Source organism: Castanea sativa, chromosome 11 (assembly GCF_040712315.1).
Source record: "Castanea sativa cultivar Marrone di Chiusa Pesio chromosome 11, ASM4071231v1".
NCBI classification, from domain to species: domain Eukaryota; kingdom Viridiplantae; phylum Streptophyta; class Magnoliopsida; order Fagales; family Fagaceae; genus Castanea; species Castanea sativa.
This window is the reverse complement of record NC_134023.1, coordinates 3,251,419-3,272,930: the sequence shown is the minus strand read 5'-3', so window position 1 is coordinate 3,272,930 and position 21,512 is coordinate 3,251,419. Positions and strand designations below refer to the sequence as shown.

Genomic DNA, 21,512 nt, shown 5'->3' with positions numbered 1-21,512 from the left:
TATCCACGTTTTGGAGATAAAGATGGTAGATAACCTGAGTCCTAACTTTCTTTTGTCTCAATAAATTAACTAAATCCTAATTAAAGTAGCTTACATTATTGGGGTTGAAAAGTTGATGGATGAAAAGCTTAAAAAAATGCGGAGGGAACACGTAGGTTTTCCTTTGTTTGATTCAAAAGGAAAAATGGGAAGAAAATGGATGAGCTGGGTATTTCTCACATGAGCCCACCAAAAAAGGAAGGGAGGAAAATGGGTCTTTTAGGTCAAATTACTTAAATATCCTTCTACTTTATTGTAATCTATCAACTAATTATCTGTATATAAAAAGCAGAAACAAAGAAGGCGTAAATACATTTTTAGTCCCTATATTTTGACATTTTTTCATTTTAGTCCATACATTTTATTTTTACCATTTTTAGTCCCTAAACCAATTAACACATGTTATTTTCGTCTTTTTCGTCAGTCAGTCGACAAAAATTGCTGAGGTGGCAGCTAGGGGCAATAAAATATTATTAAAAAAATTATTTGACATTTTTTAAATGCCAGAATTTAAAAAAATGATAATAATTACTCAATTTTAATTAAAAAAAAAAAAACAAACAAAAGAATCGAAACCCAGCAAAATATTCTTCGTGTTCATCCTAGATCAAACCCAGCAACCAAGAACACAAATCCAGCAACCAAAAACTTAAACCTAGATCACAACACAAACGAAAAAAAAGAAAAAAAGAAAAGAAACAGAGACCAAACAGAAACACATACCCAGATCACAAATGGAGACCAAACACAAACACATACCTAGATCATAAATAGAGATCGAACACAAACGAAACCCAGATCTCAACCTCCACCGGCCGGTCTCAACCCACCCACCCAGCCTGACCTAAACCCAAGCCGACCTTAACAACATTTTCAACGGCACTTTCCCAACCCAACTCGCTTCTCTCAAGAATCTCCAAGTCCTCGATCTCTACAACAACAACATGACCGGTGAGTTGCCTCTTAACTGTCATTGAAATACCTAATCTCCGCCATTTGCATCTTGGTGATAAGTATTTCACTGGCCAGATCCCGACCCAGCCGGCTCACAACCCACCCACCTCACCCCAACCTTAAACCCAGCTGCCTCAAACTCAACCCTAGCCACCCAGACTCAACCCACCCCACCCCACCTCGGTCTCAATCCACCCACCCGAGACCAACCTTAACCCACCCCACCCCGATCTCAACCCACCCACCCCAGACCAACCTCAACCCACCCCACCCTGATCTCAACCCACCCCATCACATCACGATCTCAACCCTTCCCACCCCGATCTCAACCCACCACGAGCCACTACACCACCAGTTACATGAGTGAGAAACACGAATGTGAGAGAGAGAGAGAGAGAAGAGAATGAGAAAATTTGAGAGAGTGAGACATGGATTAGAGAGAGAGTGAAGAAAAACTAATTTAAGAAAATGAGATGGAAGAGAAAACACCAGAGAGATTCAAGATATTTTTTATCTTAATTTTAGTGATTTTTTGTTTTATTTTTGTTTTTTATTTAATTAAAATTGATAAATTATTATTATTATTATTTTTTAAAATGCTGACATGGCACTTTTAATAATATTTATTGCCTCCAGCTGCCACCTCAGCAATTTTCGTCAGCTGACTGACGAAAAGGACGAAAATAACACGCGTTAATTGACTTAGGGACTAAAAGTGGTAAAAATAAAATTTAGAGACTAAAATGAAAAAAAGTTAAAATGTAGGGACTAAAAGTTCATTTATGCCAAGAAAGAAAGCAGCTACGGTGGGGCCAGGAATTACACTGACTCTTGGAATTAGTTTTTTTTTTTTTTAATGTGCACTAACTAGTATGTTATTTTATTTTAATGTGTACTAATTAGTATTAGTACTGAACGGAGTTCAATAATTTCTCATAAGAGAGACTCTTATGTTTGAGTACATAGGACTAGTAAATTGAGAAGTTTGTTTCCTTAGGATGCTCTTGTTGAATTACATGGAAAATTGTAACCAAAAGAAATATAAAAGGAAGGATATAAAATATAGGAAATGCAATGTATAAACATTTATTTTAAAAAACGTTTATTTAAAAAAATAGTGCCGTATAAACTTCTATAAGATATCATTTTTACTAATTTAATTGATGATAAATAATATTTTTCTTATCTAATAATTAAAAAATTACTTCTTATATTATTTTTCAACATATTTATTTTCCACCGTTTTACTTTTCTATCTTATTTGTTTCTCAAAAAAAAAAAAAACTTTTGTATCCTATTACCAAACACATATAATGGATTTTACCATTTTCATCCTTTTAACCGAATGGAGCCTAACTATAGCTAGAACCAGAATAACAACAACCAAAAAAAAAAAAAAAAGAAGAAGAAGAAGAAGTAACGATGATCACTACGGGTGTCCATGTGTTGAATCAAGTCAAGTTTGTGCTCAACCCACCCTGACCTAATTAGATGAGGTGGAGGGAAACTCAACTTGCTGTCGACTAATATGGAACAACGAGTCAAATGGATTGAGAATTTCAAGGGTGGCAAGCTAGTCGACATCGATTAATGGCTGAGAAAGGTAGAGAACTACTTAGAATGGCAAAGATTTGGTGGAAATCTCACTAGATTTAGCAAAGATCTTGTTGGATCCAGTGGATCTCCATTGGATTTGACTAGGTTCATTGGTTGAATCGAGTGGGTTGAATTTTGGGAAGAGAAAATCCGTCATTTGACTCACCATGGTTAGATTTTGAATGTGGAGACCTGCAATCACCAATTGGATCGATTTTGGTTCAAGTGTGGTCGAACATCCCTTGGGTGGGTTAGGTTTGGTAGATCTATGGACACCTCTAATTAGGGGTGTTCACCAAACTACACAAACTACAAAAACTGCACTAAAACTGCATGCAAAATGGCATAACAGCATCGCATTGCAAGTAACAATGCATTGTACTGCATGGTGTAGTGCAGTTTGCGGTTTTGTAATTAAAAAACCACGCAAACCGCACTGCACTGCACCGTATCCTTTCTATATATTAATATATATTTTTTTTAATATTAAATATATTATTAATAGTTTAATAGCCCTAGTTTACTCAAAAAAAAAAGTTTAATAACCCTAGCAAATGTTGATAAGGAAAGCCAATCCAAAATAAAGAAAAACTAATTCAATAGTTTAAAACTTGGCCCAAAAAAGGGGAAAAAAAATCAGTTTTAGGCTGGGCAAAAAAAACTCAAAATTTGAAAAATATACTACTTTTAAACCATTCAAATAGCATCTTATACACCGCATAGCACACGTGACCGCAAAAATGAGGTGAGCTGTTGGGCGGTTATGGTTTTGACTAAACTCTAAACCGCATTACACTGCACTACAAATGTGATTGCAAAAATGAGTTGAGGTGTTGAGCGGTTATAGTTTTGGCTAAATCGTACCACAAAATACAGTGTTAAAAATGACCAAAAACCGCACCGCACCGCACCATACTGCAAATACCCCTACTCCTAACTGTCAAATACTCATTAATCCATGCACACTATCACCTTCATGATTTAAATGTGAACATTATTTGAGAAATATAGATATCATACTTAAAATTATAAATGTTCATTTAATGAATGTGACAAAATTTATTGAAAAATACACGTTATGCTTGACCCACCTTTCCCCCTATGCCTTGCCTAAATTTCCTCCACGCCAAATGCACCGCCTGTGTAGCAGTAACATCCGAGTCATGATATGAAGTGTGCTGGGTAGAAATTATTCTACGTTGCGTCTACGTTTCTAGCGTTTCACGCCTTTTTTTTTTTTTTTTGAGCCGTGATTTTTAACTTTTCTGTCTGTGCAATTTTCGCACCAGCAAAATAAGTGGTAGACAGTGTACACTAATGGGTCTTATTTACTATTTATGGAACCCAAAAATCTTACTTTTTAGCAACTTTTTTAATAAAAATGAGTCTTACGGTATTATTTATACATTTAAAAATTATTTTGTTATAATATTTTTAATTTTAATTTTTAATTTTTAGCAAAATAAACGATATTAAAAGGGGCCGAAGTCGAACAAAGCGACACTTTATACACGCAATCTTTATGATACCGCACTACGTTAGTCGGTAGGATATTTGTTTGAAGTTCGAAAAACACGTCAATTGTGATCGATATCTTCAATTTATTTATTCCTTTGCTTTCTATTTTATGCCACTATTCTATTCCTTTATCATAATCCATCTAGCCCATCTCTTTAGAAATTCTCATTCTTTACAGTGAAGACTCAGTACTAAAACTTTGCTATTTATGTAACACTTCCCCATGTTTTTGTGTATCAAATAACAAAAGTTCAAGCTCAACATAGAAGGGTACTACAGTGCAGTCTTGTACTGTTTCTTTGTGTGTTTGTGTTTTTGTGATTCATTAACAAAAGGCTCGAGCTCAACAAACATAGAGGGGTACGCAGTCTTGTTTTTCTTTCGTGTCTGAGAGTGAGTGAGAGAGAGAGAGAGAGAGAGAGGAGGTGATCATGGAAGAGGGTGAGAATAACATGGAGGTAACCCATGAGAGCAGAAGAGAGAATTTTGTGCCACAGGATGTTGAATCGGCAACCACAAGTGACATGTCATCTGGGTCTTGGAAGCTCAGTGTGCAAGAGTTTCCTACACTGGTTGAAAGAAGAGATGGTGGTGAACATGGTTTCTTCACTCTCCGCAGCCTTCTTCATTTCCCAAGTAAATCTTCTTTTATATGTATAGTGTCATTATGGTTACGCTAAGGTGCAATGACAATTCCTTTTGCCACATATAATAGAGTTAAAAAGTGTGGTTGTTTGGAGTGACTAACCATATAATTGAATTTAATTGTACTTGAAAAAAAAATGAAGATAAAACTTTTTTTTATCAATATATTTATGTACTGATAATAATATAATGATATTATCCTAAAGAACATGCCAATACTAGAATGACCAACAATTTTATAATGACCAGGACATGCCACTACTAGAATGAAAGTTACATTTTTTGTTTTTTTCTTCAAATTCCATATTCTTTCTTTTCTTAGCAAGATGCATGAACAATTTACCAAAAAGTAAATATAAAAAAAGGACACAGATGTTCTCTGTTAATGTAAAATATGTAATCTGATTTTGGGCTTCATATCTGAGTTCACACAGCCGAGTCACTGGTTTCTTGGTTCAGTCCAAATCTGATTTTTGGCTTGATAACTGAGTTGACTCAGACGAGTTAGTAAATTTTTTTGTACAAAGTACAAACTTCAAAGATGTTCCTTTTGTTTGATGATCTGATTTTTTTGGCTTGGTAACTGAGTTGACTCGGCCAAGTTACTGATTTTCGGCTTGACAACTAGAACTTGACTTAACTTTGTTCAGTGAAAAATGTTAAATATCTTGTAGATATTTGAGTCTTTGTAGATATTTGTTAAAGCATAAAATTTGTAGATATTAGTTTAGTAGTTCTGTATTGTAGTTTTGTACATCGAAGTGCTAGTTTGTATATTGTAGTGCTAAGCTACAGTAGCATAGAGTTGTAGTGCATTAAACGGGTGTCGTTTACAGAGCACAATTACTTAGTTAGATATCTACCGCTTGTCAAGTTTGTATTAGTTGACTTGATTGTTAGTCAGCTGGTTACTCTGTTTCTGATATATAAGGAAGCAGAGTCAGATATTTATATATACGAAATCATTCACAACAATTTCCCTCTCTTTTCTCTCTCTCTCTCTGTGATTCCACCATTGTAGGAGCTTCAAGCTTGTGTCTGATTTCAACCAAAAAAAAAGGGGCAATTGGGTTTATAGACCCCGTGGTAAATTTTGCATCCCTTCTAGAGATTGGTCAGGATTCAATTTTCATATTGGGAAGAAATCTTTTAGGTGAAAAATCTATGGACTTTCACAATAGCTGAAGTGGAGCATGATTGCCATCAAATCCAAAACTTTCACTAAGAAAATTTTCTGAAATTATTGATGCATATAAATTGATTGTTGAATTTTGACATCCCAATTTTGTTACCACAACAACCACACAAGAAAATAAATAGATGGAGAAAAAATATAAACCTTTGATCTTTTGGCCTTGAATTTTGAAGAGAATTTATTCTAGTTAGATGCTTTTTGGGAACTTTCATTTACCAGCAGGGGACATTCTATAATTCTGTAAATCCTTTCACATTCTTTGTAGACGATACATAAAGAGAGTAACTATAGACTTCACATATGGCCTTTTGTGTTATGCTTGGAGTTCTAATATCATAATAATTCAATGTATTGTTATTAACATAATTTATGTTGGATTATTTTGGAAAATGGAACATCAGTATTTGATGATTTTGAATGCTACCTCCTTATTCATGACTAATAATGAACATGATGTGAAACTTGGTACTTTTGACTATAGGGAAACGAAGCAAGGTTGCTGATTATTATGAGAAACAAGAAAGACTCCTTGAAGGGTATACGGAGATGGAGACCATGGCTGAAAATGGTTATATGCCTGGAAGTCTAACAGAGGTTGGTTGTGTTCAACTTGATGATTTCGAATGACAACTTTGTGGAACAAAATGGGAGAATAATTTTAATTTCTAAGTTTGGGTGCTAAATAATATCAAAAATGACTACTATTTGTGTTCATGTTCTGTTTCTCTATTGTCACATTTTCGATCATCTGAAATGGTTAATGAAAAGTTCAATCTTCCATCTATACCACCAAGTGAACACCCCCCCCCCCCCCCCCAACAAACACAAGAAAAAAAAAACCATACTATCTCATCACAGCTAAAATCTTTCTTGTTTCCTAGAAATGAAAAACCAATATTTTTTCATTGTTAATCTTTTTGCACATTATTATTCTCAGGGTGAGTTGCAGCAGCTTGCAAAGAATGAGAGGATGGCTATCCATATATCAAACACGGCTAATGTCGTGCTCTTTGCAGCAAAACTCTATGTTTCTATTCAGAGCAGATCATTAGCGGTTATTGCCTCAACATTGGATTCACTTTTAGATCTCTTGTCAGGCTTTATATTGTGGTTCACGGCCCATGCCATGAGAAATCCAAACCAGTATCGTTATCCAATCGGAAAGAACCGGATGCAGCCAGTGGTAAGTCATCCAATTGAATAATTCTTTGAAAATTCAGATTCTGATAGATTTAGGTTGTTGAAGCTGACAATGAGCATTCATGTGTACTGTTAGGTCCCAAATAATATTATCAACAATATTAGCAATCCAAAATAGCAATCACACACAAGAACACAAAATTTACATGGAAAACCCTTTCTCTTTGAACGGAAAAAAATCATAGGACAAACTTCGAATAATTCCACTATTATCAAATCAATTTCTTTTGTTTTTCTTTATTCTCACACACTCATTACTTATTTCTTTCAAGGCGGCAACACTTTGCTCTTTCATTTTTATTTCATTTCCCACGCATAGCTCTCTATTGGCTGTCTTCATTTTCACTAAGCGGCTCCCTCTTAACTACTCTCTTCTTTTTCTTTCTTGTGCAACTTCCTCTTTCTTTGCTCTTGCACATAATCTCTTTGTGTCTTATTGAAGGCGGCAGTACCTTACTCTCTCCTTCCTTTTGCATTCCTCTCAAGAGAAAATCCATTTTCTCTCTCTTGGTTTCACACTCTATTTTTCCTTTCCTCATAGGGAGGATCTTTGGGCCAAAGCCATTAAATTCTTTGTAGCATTGTCTATTTATACTAAGCGGCTCCCTCTTAACTACTCTCTTCTTTTTCTTTCTTGTGCAGCTTCCTCTTTCTTTGCTCTTGCACATAATCTCTTTGTGTCTTCTTGAAGGCGGTAGTACCTTACGCTCTCCTTCCTTTTGCATTCCTCTCAAGAGAAAATCCATTTTCTCTCTCTTGGTTTCACACTCTATTTTTCCTTTCCTCATAGGGAGGATCTTTGGGCCAAAGCCATTAAATTCTTTGTAGCATTGTCTATTTATAAGACTTTTTCGATATTCCCTATTGAACTAGAAATACATTACCTTATTAACAAGGAATCAACTTCTACAACAAGGAAATCCAAATTAATTTTTGTTTCTTCAACTAGGAAACCTAATTGACTTTTCAAATCACAATTAGAATTTGAGGCCATTTTTCAACAATCTTCACCTTGACTCAAATTCCATCAATTGTCCTCAACTATCTTCTTTTCTCTTGGGATAGCTCCTACCTTAATCAGGTAGTCCTCTTTTCCTCTTGGAATTGTTCCACTTAATCAAAGCAATTCGTTCTCTTCCTTCATAATTCATACAAAGAATCATCCACTAAATCAACCGTTGTTGGTCTTTTTGTTCACAGCACCGTGCGCAACTGATCTTGACAAAGTTAATCGAATAACTCCCAATAAAAGGTTCTAGTCTTCATCCTTCATAGTTTCAGGTTTCGTCTCCAAAAGAGGTAGATGCAACTTCTTCTTATATAGATAATCTTCAATCTGCATATTCCAATACCCGAAGCCTATTCCATCAAACTTCTCAATTCCTGAAGCCTTGCCCTTTTTTTTTTTTTTTTTTTTTTTTTTTTTTTTTTTTTCTGGCCATTGCTTCTACACTAACCTTAGCTCTGATACCATTTTTTGGGTTTCAAATAATATTATTAACAATATTAGCAATCCAAAATAGCAATCACACACAAGAACACAAAATTTACGTGGAAAACCCTTTCTCTTTGAAGGGAAAAAAACCACGGGACAAACTCCGAATAATTCCGCTATTATCAAATCAATTACAATAATTTTTGTGTGTATGTCTCTCGGCTAAAGAAAAATCTCTTTTGTTTTTCTTTACGCAGCAACACTTTGCTCTCTCATTTTTATTTTATTCTTCACGCACAGCTCTCTCTTGGCTGTCTTCATTTTCTTTAAGTGGCTCCCTCTTGGCTACTCTCTCTTCTTTTTCTTTCTTATACGGCTTCCTCTTTCTTTGCTCTTACACGTACTCTCTTTGTGTCTTCTCAAAGGCGACAATACCTTACTCTCTCCTTCCTCTTGTGTTCCTCCAAAGCGAAAATCCCTTTTCTCTTTCTTGGTTTCACGCTTTATTTTCCCTCTCCTCATAGGGAGGACCCTTGGGCCAAAGACATCAAATTCTTTGTAGCATTGTCTATTTATAAGACTCTTTCGCTATTCCCTCTTGAACTAAGAATATATTACCTCTTTAATAAGGAATAGTCTTTCCATCTACAACAAGGAAACCCAAATTAATTTTTCTTCTTCAACTAAGAAACTTAATTGACTTTCCAAGTCACAAATGGAATTTGAGGCAATTTCCCAACATGTACTTGGTTAGTGTGGCTTCTGTAGATCATTTGGTTGCTCAGAAGTTGGTGGAGTGAAAATTATGCATCTTAAACTTTATTTAAAAAAATTTTACCCCGAAGAAATCAAGATTTTATGTTTTTATTTCTCCATTTCATGATTTCATCAAACCTTTCTGTAATCAATAGTGGAAATAAACTGAAATGCTATTCCACCATTAGTACTATTGGCTCAGCTATGTCTTATTCCACAAATTCTAGAGGCAAAAGCAATAGATTGACATTTCATGATGTCATGCCACAGTTTATTTCAAGACTAAATATTTCATCAGGTCCATGCTTTAGGCTCTCATGTTGTTACCGAAATTTTGAGCTTGGGGTCTGTTACTGTGTTTAAAAACAAATAGCATTGGTTTTGGGCAAATTTGTTTAATTAGAAACTACAGTGAATATACACAATCTAGTCTTAGGAATAAAAAATTTCAGGGATCAAATGGAAAAGTGGTCGAACAATCTACTCTTGGGAATAAATAGCATTGGTTTTGAGCATAAATTTGAGTGTAGGTTGATGAGTGATTATGAGTTACAGGGATGTAGACCCAAGGCTTGCTAATAATCACATCATATTCAGCCAGACTGTGTTTCAACTTTTTGTTACAACACTTATGCTTTAATGCAACAAATATTTTACTAATTTAGCTTGAGATTGCAGGGAATCATTGTTTTTGCTTCAATAATGGCAACTCTTGGATTACAAATTCTGCTCGAGTCTGGTCGACAATTCATTGCACAGGTATGCAACTTTTATCTCACATGCTCCGATCTATGTTAAGGATGTGGATGACTGTGAGCATTGCTAGACTCAGACATATTTTAATCAAAGTTGGCTTTGAGAAGGGTTTGAAAATTAACTCCCTTCTTTATGTCTTGTCTGAACTCTAAGGTCCAATGTGACTTTGGTTCTTGGTACTTCATGAAAAGGATGACATAGGTTTTGAGCTACTACCTAAATGTATGAGATCCTTGTTAGATCATATTCTGAGTTGGTGGATGTAACATTTAAACATGACTGTTCTAAGTTTCGTTTTTTGTAGTCATTCACTGTATCAGTGATTCCTTTAATATTAATTTGATTTCCTGTTCTGATTACAGACCCAGCCTGAAAGGGATCCTCAGAAGGAGAAATGGATGATTGGAATAATGGTCTCTGTGACCGTAGTGAAGTTTATACTCATGGTCTATTGTCGAAGATTTAAAAATAAAATTATTAGAGCCTATGCTCAAGATCACTTTTTCGACGTTATTACTAATTCAATTGGTTTGGCAGCAGCCGTCCTAGCCATTCGATATTATTGGTGGATTGATCCTACTGGAGCTGTTATAGTAAGTTCATATGCAGCTCTTCTTCTTTTTTTCTTTCTTCTTCGCTCCTTTTTTTTTACTACCATACTTTTGATAATTGGGTGCATTTGTTGTTTTTATTTATCCAAAAATAATAAAGATAATTGAATTCAGCTACCATACAAGTTATCAATTTCCTTTTTTTTCCTAAAATTATCAAAATCACTTGCAGCCATGACAAAAATATGGGTATTCACTCTATATCTCTCACTATTTGTGATTGGCTCCTTGGTGTTGATCTTAATCTATCTTTTTATAATGATTTGTTGAACCTGTGATGCAGATAGCATTATATACAATGAAGATATGGACGAAGACAGTCATTGAGAATGTCCGGGCACTAATTGGAAGGACAGCACCACCTGAATTTTTGGCAAAGCTAACATATCTGATATGGAACCACCATGAAGATATCAAGCACATTGACACAGTAAGAGCATACACTTTTGGTTCAAATTATTTTGTGGAGGTTGACATAGTTTTGCGACAAGACATGCTTTTGGACAAAGCTCATAATATCGGTGAGTCACTTCAAGTGAAGCTTGAGCAATTCCCAGAAATTGAGCGAGCTTTTGTACATATAGATTTTGAGTATTCTCATAGACCAGAACACAACATTGCGGTTTGATGAAAATGATGATGATGACAATAGTAATGATCAGAACTCAGCCTTTCCAGAGCAAAACGGTATTTGAATGAGTTGCTGATTTAGTTATTATGTGATGCACTTTTATTGTAATGCCAGATTATGGAATTTACCATCTGATGACTTAATGCCACTAATCGTGAGGTATCCCTCTTATAATTTAGTAGATGGAGCTTCATTAGACAGTTGATCTTGTACTAGTCCTTTGATATGCAACCATTTTTCTTTTAATGCAAGATGCTAATAATTTGGATAATATGAGTTCACCGTTCAGGACAAACTTTATTCTGGTCATGCTAATGCACAAGCCTTCATTTTATTGTTCTTGTCAATTTCTTTAAGGAAGTTATGAAAGCAATAACTTTATTTGAGTTAATTCATTCCAAAAATTTAGTAAAACCATAATTCAGATTTCACATTGAATGAGTATTTGGGGAAATGAGTGATGGAGCACGTATAGCTTATGGTACTCTCACATGCACACACCAAAAGGGGAGTCCAAATCTTCTGTCTCACTTTTCCTGCTCCACTTTATACTCCACCAATAAAAACTTGTCACGTGTTCACCTAAGTAATTAAATACTACTATTAATCAATAACAGTAGCATTAATAAGTCAATAATGATAGTATTTAATTACTTAAGTGAACACGTGGCAAGTTTTTATTGGTGGAGTATAGAGTGGAGCAGGAAAAGTGAGACAGAAGATTTGGACTCCTAAAATGGTACTTTGAGCAAAGAAATGAGAAAATAAGGGTATTTTTTTTTGGGCCTGAAGTGTATGAAGCATTTTATGATTAGGCAGTAGGTATTCATGTTAACAGTGAAACGGAATTTGGGCAGCACATAGATCATCTATTTGGACCCTTAGCTTTTTGTTAAAAATGTTGTAGATAAAAACAGGCTAAAAAAAATAAAATAAGATGATTGATTGCTGAAAGTACTGTAACAAAAAAAAAAATGTAGAGTGAAACTCACAAAGCCACCATTAGCAAAAAGTGCATTTTAAGGAAAAAACATAAGGTGGAAACTGCAAAAATAACCTACAAAGGGAAAAAAAAAAAGTTCATTTATTGTGGGAATCACGTGAGACCCACAAACTGTAGAAAAAAGAAAAGAAGCTAAAAGTTGGCTTATAATCTATTTCCAAATGATTTAATTACAAATGCACATTTAGATTCTCCCAAATGTTGAAATGCACACTTACATTCTCATTTTGTTATCGAAGATTCTCCCAAGTGCACACTTACTTTGTTATCGAAATATATTGGGCTCAGGGTCCATTGAGTTTATGAACAAATAGCATTGGTTTTGGGGCAAGTTTGTTAAATTATATTAGAAAATGCAAGGGACCATTGACTTTTTTCTTGTATCAAGCTACGAATAGACACAATCTAGTGTTAGGAATAAAAATAAAAATTAAGTTGGAGAAGCGGTCAAATAAACTACTCTTGGGAGTAAATAGAATTGATTTTGAATGTATGTTGTAGAATGACTATGACTTTGTACCAAAGGCATGCTAAATAATAATCTGCTCTAGTCTGGTCGACAATTCATTTCAAAGGTATTCAACTTTAATCTCGTGTGCTCCGAACTAAGTTAAGGATATATATAGATGGCAGTGAGCATGCATGGCTGGAGCTGGACTCGGACATATTTTAATTTGGAGCTTATGGCGTGTTTTTGTGTTAATCTCATGCTAAATAATGATGGCTTCTCGGGAGCACTAGCAACGGGAGTATAAACCCCCCCTTCTCCCAATTGCTATTTTAGCAATTGGGGTATAAAAACTCCGAGTTGCTATTTTGCACACTAAAACCTTAAAAACCATCCACGTCTATCTGGGAATGTAAACTTATATTTTTGTTCCATCTAGCTACAGTAAGCATTCACATCAGTTGGTGGATACTCTTCTATAATACAAAAACTCCTTCATTTTACACATTTTGGCCAAAAAAACACTCACATCAGTAGGTGTAAAGCTGTGTAAAATTGTGCAAATTCATTCACGAGCTACAGTAACCGTGTAAATATACACGGCTACTGTAGCTCGTCCATTTATTATTTTATTCATTTCCCGCACACTCCTTTTTTTCTCTCTCTTCTCCGTGCTCAACAAACTCAGTAACATTCACACACAAATCAACACAGAGATACACTTGCTCAAAAAAAAAAAAAAAAAACACACACACACACACAAAGATACACAAACACACTCACACACAAACAAACCCACATGGACAAACAACAAAAAGACAGATCGGTGCTTGATCGGAGCCTGATTAGAGCTAGAGAGATCTCGGATCTGATCGGTGCTTGTGGATTGGAGTTAGGGAGATCGGTGCTTGCCGAGTCTTGTCTGATCGGTGTTGTGGATCGAAGCTGTCGGGAGAGTTGATCTGAAAAATGGGTAGAGATAGGTATAGAGAGAGAGAGAGAGCAAAATCAAAAAAATATGGGGAGAGAGAGAGAGAGAGCGCGCACGTATGTATAGGGGTCGTTAAGAGAAATAATAAAAAATTTAAGAAAATTGATTATTTAATTAAAAGAGGTGATAGAATAGATGAATTGATGTAGGTGTCTTGTAAAAATGGATGTGTAAAATAAATAAAAAAAGTAGATTTTTAGTGTAAAAATGGATGTATAAAATAAACGAACTGATGTGGTTGCTCGTAGTTAGAACTTACTGTAACTAGTATGTATAAATAAAATAATATTATTTTCTATCTCCGCTCCATCTTTTCTCTTATTCTTTTCTTCTTTTCTACATCTTCGTCTGACTCTTCACTCTTTCTTCTCTCTGTCTTTGTTCTTCTCAATTCTTTCTTAGACACTCTCTCTCGATTTTTTGGCAGTGGATTGAAGGGGCAACACATCCCCACCACCGGCACCACCACCATCTTTCTCCGACGCCACATGCCCCACAACCACCAACAACAACCATCGCCAGCCCCATTAGCAATTGTAGATGCGGTCAATGCCGCCAGACACAACAATCCACTGTTGCCATTACTGGGTATTGGTACTTGTTATCATTGGCGGATGCCATCATCTAAGCTATTAAAACTTTTTTTTACAGATCTGAAGAAGATAAGGTAGCAGTAGGTACCCATCATAGATTTGAAGAAGAAACTTGTTTCTTAGAATATGATGTCAATATTTTCTGCTCCAATGTTTTTTCCGTTGGTAGTAGATGGCATACAAACTATTGGTTAAGAACGGCTAAAGACTTAGGAAAGAAAGAATAAAGAAGAAACAAGAGAACAAAGGAAGAAAAATGTTGCTGGTGACCTGTTGTTGGTGATAAGTGGGCATCGGAGAAAGATGGTAGTGGTGCCGGTGGTGGGGATGTGTTGGCTGTTGTGTCTTTTTTAATTTTCAACTAATTAAGGTAACTGAAATAACAAAGGCTGAAAATTAGCAATTAATAAAATAGATGTACATGTATCTAGTTTTTATTTGTAAAATATAGAGTGAGATAGAAGATTTGGACTCAGTAATGGTGTAGTAGATTTGTGGTGTTTTTTTTTTTTTGGATTTGTGGTGGTTCTTGTACAGAAAAAAATGAAAGAGAAAGAATAAATAAAAATAAAGAAATGATAAATAAAGTATAAAAAATAATATTTAACTGAAGTGATTAAAGAATAGAAACTAAGATGTAGGTTGTATTGCAAAATAAGTTGGTATAAGAGGTTGAGTTAGAAACCTGGATACTAGTGCTTTAAGTACTTATATCTACAACCTACTATTCACGAGTTCGTAAGCACAAAATAATATAATTTATTCAATCTCTCTTTTTGGGATAATTGAATTGTTTACATTATTTAATGTTGTAATTTATATTATTTTAATAAGTTGTATGTAAAAATAGAAACTGAGATGTTAGGTGAGTTATAAAATAAGATGTCAAAATAGATAAAATAAGTTCTTAAAAGTATAAAATAGAGACGTATTCATCCTCGGATGCAAAGTGCTTAGGCTGGGTTTGTAATTAGCACATGAAATGATGACTTCCCAATTTCCTAAAAAATAAAAGGATCTATGGCTTTTTCTTCTTTTTTTTTTGAAAAATAATTAAAACATGTAGCTAACTTCGTAATTCGAACTTTTTTCCCTTAAACTTTCAAACACTTTGTGTATAGGGAGGTGTCAATTCAATTATAAAACATTTAGCTTATGACTTTTAAGTGTAGTTTATGTCGTATCTTTATGTCGGAATTACATTAATTTTTTCTTGTAGTATATACTTGTTTCTTAAAATAAAAAAATATGATGATAAATATAGTAGTAAAGTTTATCACGTTTTGCACTCCCCTGGAAAGAAACAATTTATGACGGTGGAGGCTGCTTTTACTTTACACTCATCATTTTGTAAGTTCGAAGATGTCAACTGTTCTGTGATCGATAACTTTAACTTATTCCTTTCCTCTATATTTTATGGAATTCTATTCTTTTATTACGATTCATGTCTAGCCCATTTCTTTACAAATTCTTAATCTTTGGAAAGTGGGATAGAGATAATACTAAACTTGCTATCTATGAAAGTGGAACACTTTCCCATGTTTTTGTGTCATTAACAAAAGCTCTACACAGAAGGGTTCAGTCCTGTACTTCTTTGAGTGTGTGTTTTGAAGTAACTTTCCCAGGTTTTTGTGACACAATAACAAAATCCCAAGCTAAACATAGAAAGCTACAAAGTCTTGTTATTCTTTGTGTCAGAGAGAGAGAGCTCATCATGGAAGAGGGTGGGAATGGCATGAATGTGAGCCATGAGAGCAGCAGAAGAGAGAACTTTGTGCCACAAAATGTTGAATCGGCATCGAGAAGTGAAATGTCATCTGGGTCTTGGAGGCTCAGCGTGCATGAGTTCCCAGCACTGGCTGAAAGAAGAGATAGGGAGCATGGTTTCTTCACTCTCCGCACTCTTCTTCATTCCCCAAGTAAGCAGTAACCATTTTTTCATGAATCATGATCTGTGTTTTAAAACAGAGATATAATTGATTAAGGGTCGGAAATGGGCCGGGCCGGCCCCTTTTTTTCTTGGCCCATAGGCTTGCTGGGCTGGATTTCGTGCACTGTGGAGTAATGTCTATTTTGTTTTTGGAGAGTTGAGCTACTAAGTTGGGCCTAATGGGATGTTTAAGAACTTTTTTAATGGGTCTTTGATGGGCTTATAATTTTTTTTTTTAAAGTTATAATTATATTATATTACAAAACATAAATTATCAAATTAAATATACTAAAAGAAAACCATTGAATAACTTGTATTGATTGGAATAAATAAGTATATTAATGTATTCATGAATATATTATGGTGATAATAATTGCATTACTACATGGAGAGATTTTTTTTTTTAAGGAAAGAATCAAAGAGCTATTAAATGTTTTTTTTTCAACATCTATTTACTTCTATTTTATTAATGTTTTAAATGGTTTTTTTTTTATCTTTTAATATAAAAAAATGTCTAAAAATTAATTTTTTTTATTTTATCAAAAAAATTGAAATTTACTAGACTACTAGCAATATATATTTTTAGTAAGCATGACTTAACTCAAGCACTTTAAGCATTTTAGTGTTTGGCCAAGACATGCCAATATTAGAATGAAAGTTATTTTAATTTTGGAATTTCATATTCTTTTTTAGGAAGATTCAATGTTTAAGATTGAGATTTAAAAAAGTAACTTTCAATCTTAACCTTTGAATATAAAAAAAAGTTAAAAGTGAAAAAGTTTAAAAAAAAAAAATTTGTGAGAAGTGAGGGGTAATTGCACGTGGTGCACTGGATCCTAATCCCGATTTAAGAACTATTTAGCAAAAATAAAATAAAATAAAATAACATAAATGTTCTTGTTTAATGTAAAATATGTAATTTAATTTTTGGCTTCGTAACTGAGTTGACTCATCTGACTCATTGGTTTCTTTGTTCGGTGTAAATCTGATTTTTGGCTTGATAACTAGGATTACTCGGACGAGTTTCTACTTTTATTTTCAATAATTATAAACCAGACGAGTTACTAATTTCTTTGTACAAAGTACAAATTTCAAAGATGTTTTTGTTTCAGTGTATGATCTGATTTTTGGCTTGGTGACTTCAAAGATGTTCCTTTTTTTTTTTTTTCTTTTTTTTGGGTTCAGCTTATAATTTGATTTTGGCTTGACAACTGAGTTGACTCAACAGAGTTACTGATACATAGGTAAGTTTTGTGAAAAAGGGACTATTGTCCCAATGGCTAAGAACATTATAATTCAATTGGCTCTTTTTGGTGTCCTTAACAGACAATCCTTTCAAATCATCTTTCTCCAATTATCGAATTATCCAAAAAAGTCTATTGACCCAATGATAAGTTTTGTATCCCTTCAAAGTTCAAGGGAGTGGTCAGGATTAACTTATTAATATTGGGCAGGGATCTTTTAGGTGCCCAATCTATGGACTTTCACAATAGCTGAAATGGAGCATGATTGCCATCAAATCCAAAACTCACTAGGAAATTTCCAGCAATATGATTCTGAAATTTTGAAAAGGATGATTGTTGAATGTTGAGTGTTCACATCCCTATTCCCAACTGTGTTAGGATAACAACCACAATTGAAACTAATACGTTAAGAAAGAAAATATATAAATTTATGATCTTTTTCCCTTACTGTTTGAAGCAAATTATTCTTGTTATATGTTTTTTGGGAATTTCAATTCACCAGCAAGGGACATTCTATAATTCCTGCACTTAAAATTTGCGAATGATGGAGTCATACGGCTTTCGGGAATAACTCCTTTCACATTCTTTGGAGATGATACATAAAGAGAGAAACTATAGAATTAATGGACTTCAATAATGTCATAATAATTCAATGGATTGTTACTCTTTAACATACTTGATGTTGGGGTCTTTTGGAACATGAAATATCAAAATAGGATGACTTTGAATGCTTTCAATAATTCAATTTGACTAGTGCTGAACATAATGTAAAACTTGTTACTCTTGACTGCTGGGAAACGAAGCAAGGTTGCTGATTATTATAAGAAACAAGAAAGACTCCTTGAAGGGTTTACTGAGATGGAGACCATGGCTGAGAATGGTTATATGCCTGGAAGTCTAACAGAGGTTGGTTGTGTTCAACTTGATGATTTTGAATGACAACTTGTGGAACAAAATGGGAGAATAATTTTCTGAGTTTGGTTGCATAAATAATATCAAATGACCACTATTTGTGTTCATGTTTTTTTTTTCTCTATGACACGTTTTTAATTATATGAAATGTTTAATGAAAATTTCAATCTCCCATCATATGCCACCTTGTGCCCCCCCGCCCAAAAAAGAAAAACCATACTATATCATCTCAGCTAACATCTTTCTTGTTTCCTAGAAATAAGAAACGGATATTTTTTCATTGTTCATCTTTTTGCACATTATTATTCTCAGGCTGAGATGCAGGAGCTTGCGAAGAGAGAGAGGATGGCGATCTATATATCAAACATAGCTAACATTGTGCTCTTTGTGGCAAAACTCTATGCTTCTATTCAGAGCAGATCATTGGCGGTTATTGCCTCAACATTGGATTCACTCTTAGATCTCTTGTCAGGGTTTATATTGTGGTTCACAGCCCATGCCATGAGAAACCCAAACCTGTATCGTTATCCAATTGGAAAGAACCGGATGCAGCCAGTGGTAAGCCATCCAATCGAATAATTCTTTGAAAATTCAGATTCTGATGGATTTAACTTGTTGAAGCTGATAATGAGCATTCATGTGTACTTGGTTAGTGTTGTATCTGTGGATCATTTGGTTGGTCAGAAGTTGCTGAAGTGAAAATTAAGCATCTTAAACTAATTAAACAAGTTAACCCCAAAGAAGTTGAGATTTTATGCTATTCCATCAAAGAGGGAAATAAACTTAAATGCTATTCCATCATTACTACTATTGGCTCAGCTATGTCTTATTCCACAAATGCTAGAGGCAAAAGCAACAAATAGACATTTCATGATGTCATGCTACAGTTTATTCTATTACAAGAAGTCTGAGATTTATATATTGCAAGACTAATTATTTCATCAGGTCCATGGTTTAGGCTCTCATTTTGTTATCTAAATGTTGAGCTTAGGATCTTCTGATTTTATAAACAATTACCATTGGTTTGGGGCAATTGGTTAATTAGAAACTGCAGTGAATAGACACAATCTAGTCTTAGGAATAAAAAGTTCCGGAATCAAATGGAAAAGTAGTCAAATAATCTACTCTTTGGAAGAAATAGTATTGGTTTTGTGCATAGAGTTTGAATGTAGGTTCAAGAGTGATTATGACTTACAAGGATGTAGACAGACTCAAGTCATGCCAATAATCACATCATATACAGCCAGACTGTGTTTCAACTTTTCGTTATAACTTACAACACGTGCTTTAATGAAAAAATTTTTTTAGTAATTTAGCTTGCAATTGCAGGGAATCATTGTTTTTGCTTCAGTAATGGCAACTCTTGGGTTACAAATTCTGCTTGAGTCTGTTCGGCAATTAATTGCACAGGTATGCAACTTTTATCTCACGTGTCCTAATCTAAGTTAAGGATGCAGAAGGCAGCAATGAGCATGGCTAGACTCGGACATATTTTAATCAAAGTTGGCTTTGAGAAGAGATTGAAATTAGCTCCCTTCTTGATGTCTTGTCAGAACTCTGAGGTCAAGTGTGACCTTGGTTCTTGGTACTTCATGAAAAGGATGACATAGGTCTTGAGCGGCTTCCTAAATGTATGAGATCCTAGTTAGATCACATTCTGAGTTGGTGGATGCAACATTTGAACATGACCATTCTAAAATTTCATTTTCTGTAGTCATTTACCGTATCAGTTTGCCATTTAATATTAATTTTCAATTCCTGTGCTGATTACAGACCCAGCCTGAAAAGGATCCTGAGAAGGAGAAATGGATGATTGGGATAATGGTCTCTGTAACCATAGTGAAGTTTCTGCTCGTGGTCTATTGTCGAAGATTTAAAAATGAAATTATTAGAGCCTATGGTCAAGATCATTGTTTCGATGTTATTACTAATTCAATTGGTTTGGGAGCAGCTGTCCTGGCCATTCGATATTATTGGTGGATTGATCCCACTGGAGCTGTTATAGTGAGTTCATATGCATCTCTTCCACCCGCCCCCCTCTCCTTATTTTACTATACTTTCGATGATTGGGTTCATTTGTTGTTTTTATTCATCCAAAAATAATAATGATAATTGGATTCAGCTACCTTACAAGTTATTAGTTTCCATTCTTTTCCTAAAAGTATCAAAATCACCAGCAGCCATGTTTGGCATGACAAAATATTGGCATTCACTCATATCTCTTGTTTTTAAAAGTGAATTGCCCGCTATTTGTGGCTTGAGGATAGAACTTTCATTGGCTCCCTAGAGTTAAAACCTTAAAGGTATCCTTTTTTATAATGATTTGTTGAACCTGTGATGCAGATAGCATTATATACAATAAATACATGGACGAAGACAGTCATTGAGAATGTCTGGTCACTAATTGGAAGGACAGTACCACCTGAATTTTTGGCAAAGCTAACTTATCTGATATGGAACCACCATGAAGATATCAAGCACATTGACACAGTAAGAGCGTACACTTTTGGTTCAAATTATTTTGTGGCGGTTGACATAGTTTTGCCACAAGACATGCTTTTGAACAAAGCTCATAATATTGGTGAGTCACTGCAAGTGAATCTTGAGCAACTCCCAGAAATTGAGCGAGCTTTTGTTCATATAGATTTTGAGTATACTCATAGGCCAGAACATAAGATTGCGATTTAATGAAAATGATGATGATGACAGTTGTAATGATCAGAGCTCAGCGTTTCCAGAGCACAAGGGTATTTGAATGAGTTGCTGATTTAGTTAATATGTGATGCAATTTTATTGTGATGCCAGATTATATAATTTACTATCTGATGGCTTAATGCCACTAATCATGAGGTATCCCTCTTACAGGTTGCGTCTTAATGCCTCGAAGTGTTCTTTTGGTGTGAGTTCTGGGAAGTTCCTAGGTTATATGGTCACTCATAGAGGGATAGAGGTGAATCCGGCACAGGTCAGAGCCATTCAAACCTTACAGCCACCTCGGAATCCAAAGGAAGTTCAAAAATTAACCGGAATGATCGCCGCTCTCAGTCGGTCATCT

At 34.7% G+C, this 21,512-nt stretch overlaps 2 protein-coding genes across 2 annotated transcripts; both read left to right on the top strand.

Annotated features, from left to right (window-relative positions):
• The first annotated feature begins 4,228 nt into the window (after positions 1–4,228).
• LOC142615863 (metal tolerance protein 9-like) lies at positions 4,229–11,658 on the top strand. The gene is made up of 6 exons (XM_075788773.1): positions 4,229–4,743; positions 6,429–6,541; positions 6,885–7,130; positions 10,017–10,097; positions 10,457–10,687; positions 10,989–11,658. The coding sequence occupies exons 1-6, from the start codon at positions 4,539–4,541 to the stop codon at positions 11,331–11,333; spliced, it is 1,221 nt and encodes a 406-aa protein (XP_075644888.1). The 5' UTR covers positions 4,229–4,538; the 3' UTR covers positions 11,334–11,658.
• Positions 11,659–16,085: 4,427 nt separating this feature from the next.
• On the top strand, positions 16,086–21,211 carry LOC142617707 (metal tolerance protein 9-like). The gene is made up of 6 exons (XM_075790662.1): positions 16,086–16,290; positions 18,339–18,451; positions 18,770–19,015; positions 19,787–19,867; positions 20,231–20,461; positions 20,801–21,211. Exons 1-6 carry the CDS (start codon positions 16,086–16,088, stop codon positions 21,143–21,145), a joined length of 1,221 nt encoding a protein of 406 aa, XP_075646777.1. The 3' UTR covers positions 21,146–21,211.
• The last annotated feature ends 301 nt before the right edge of the window (positions 21,212–21,512 follow it).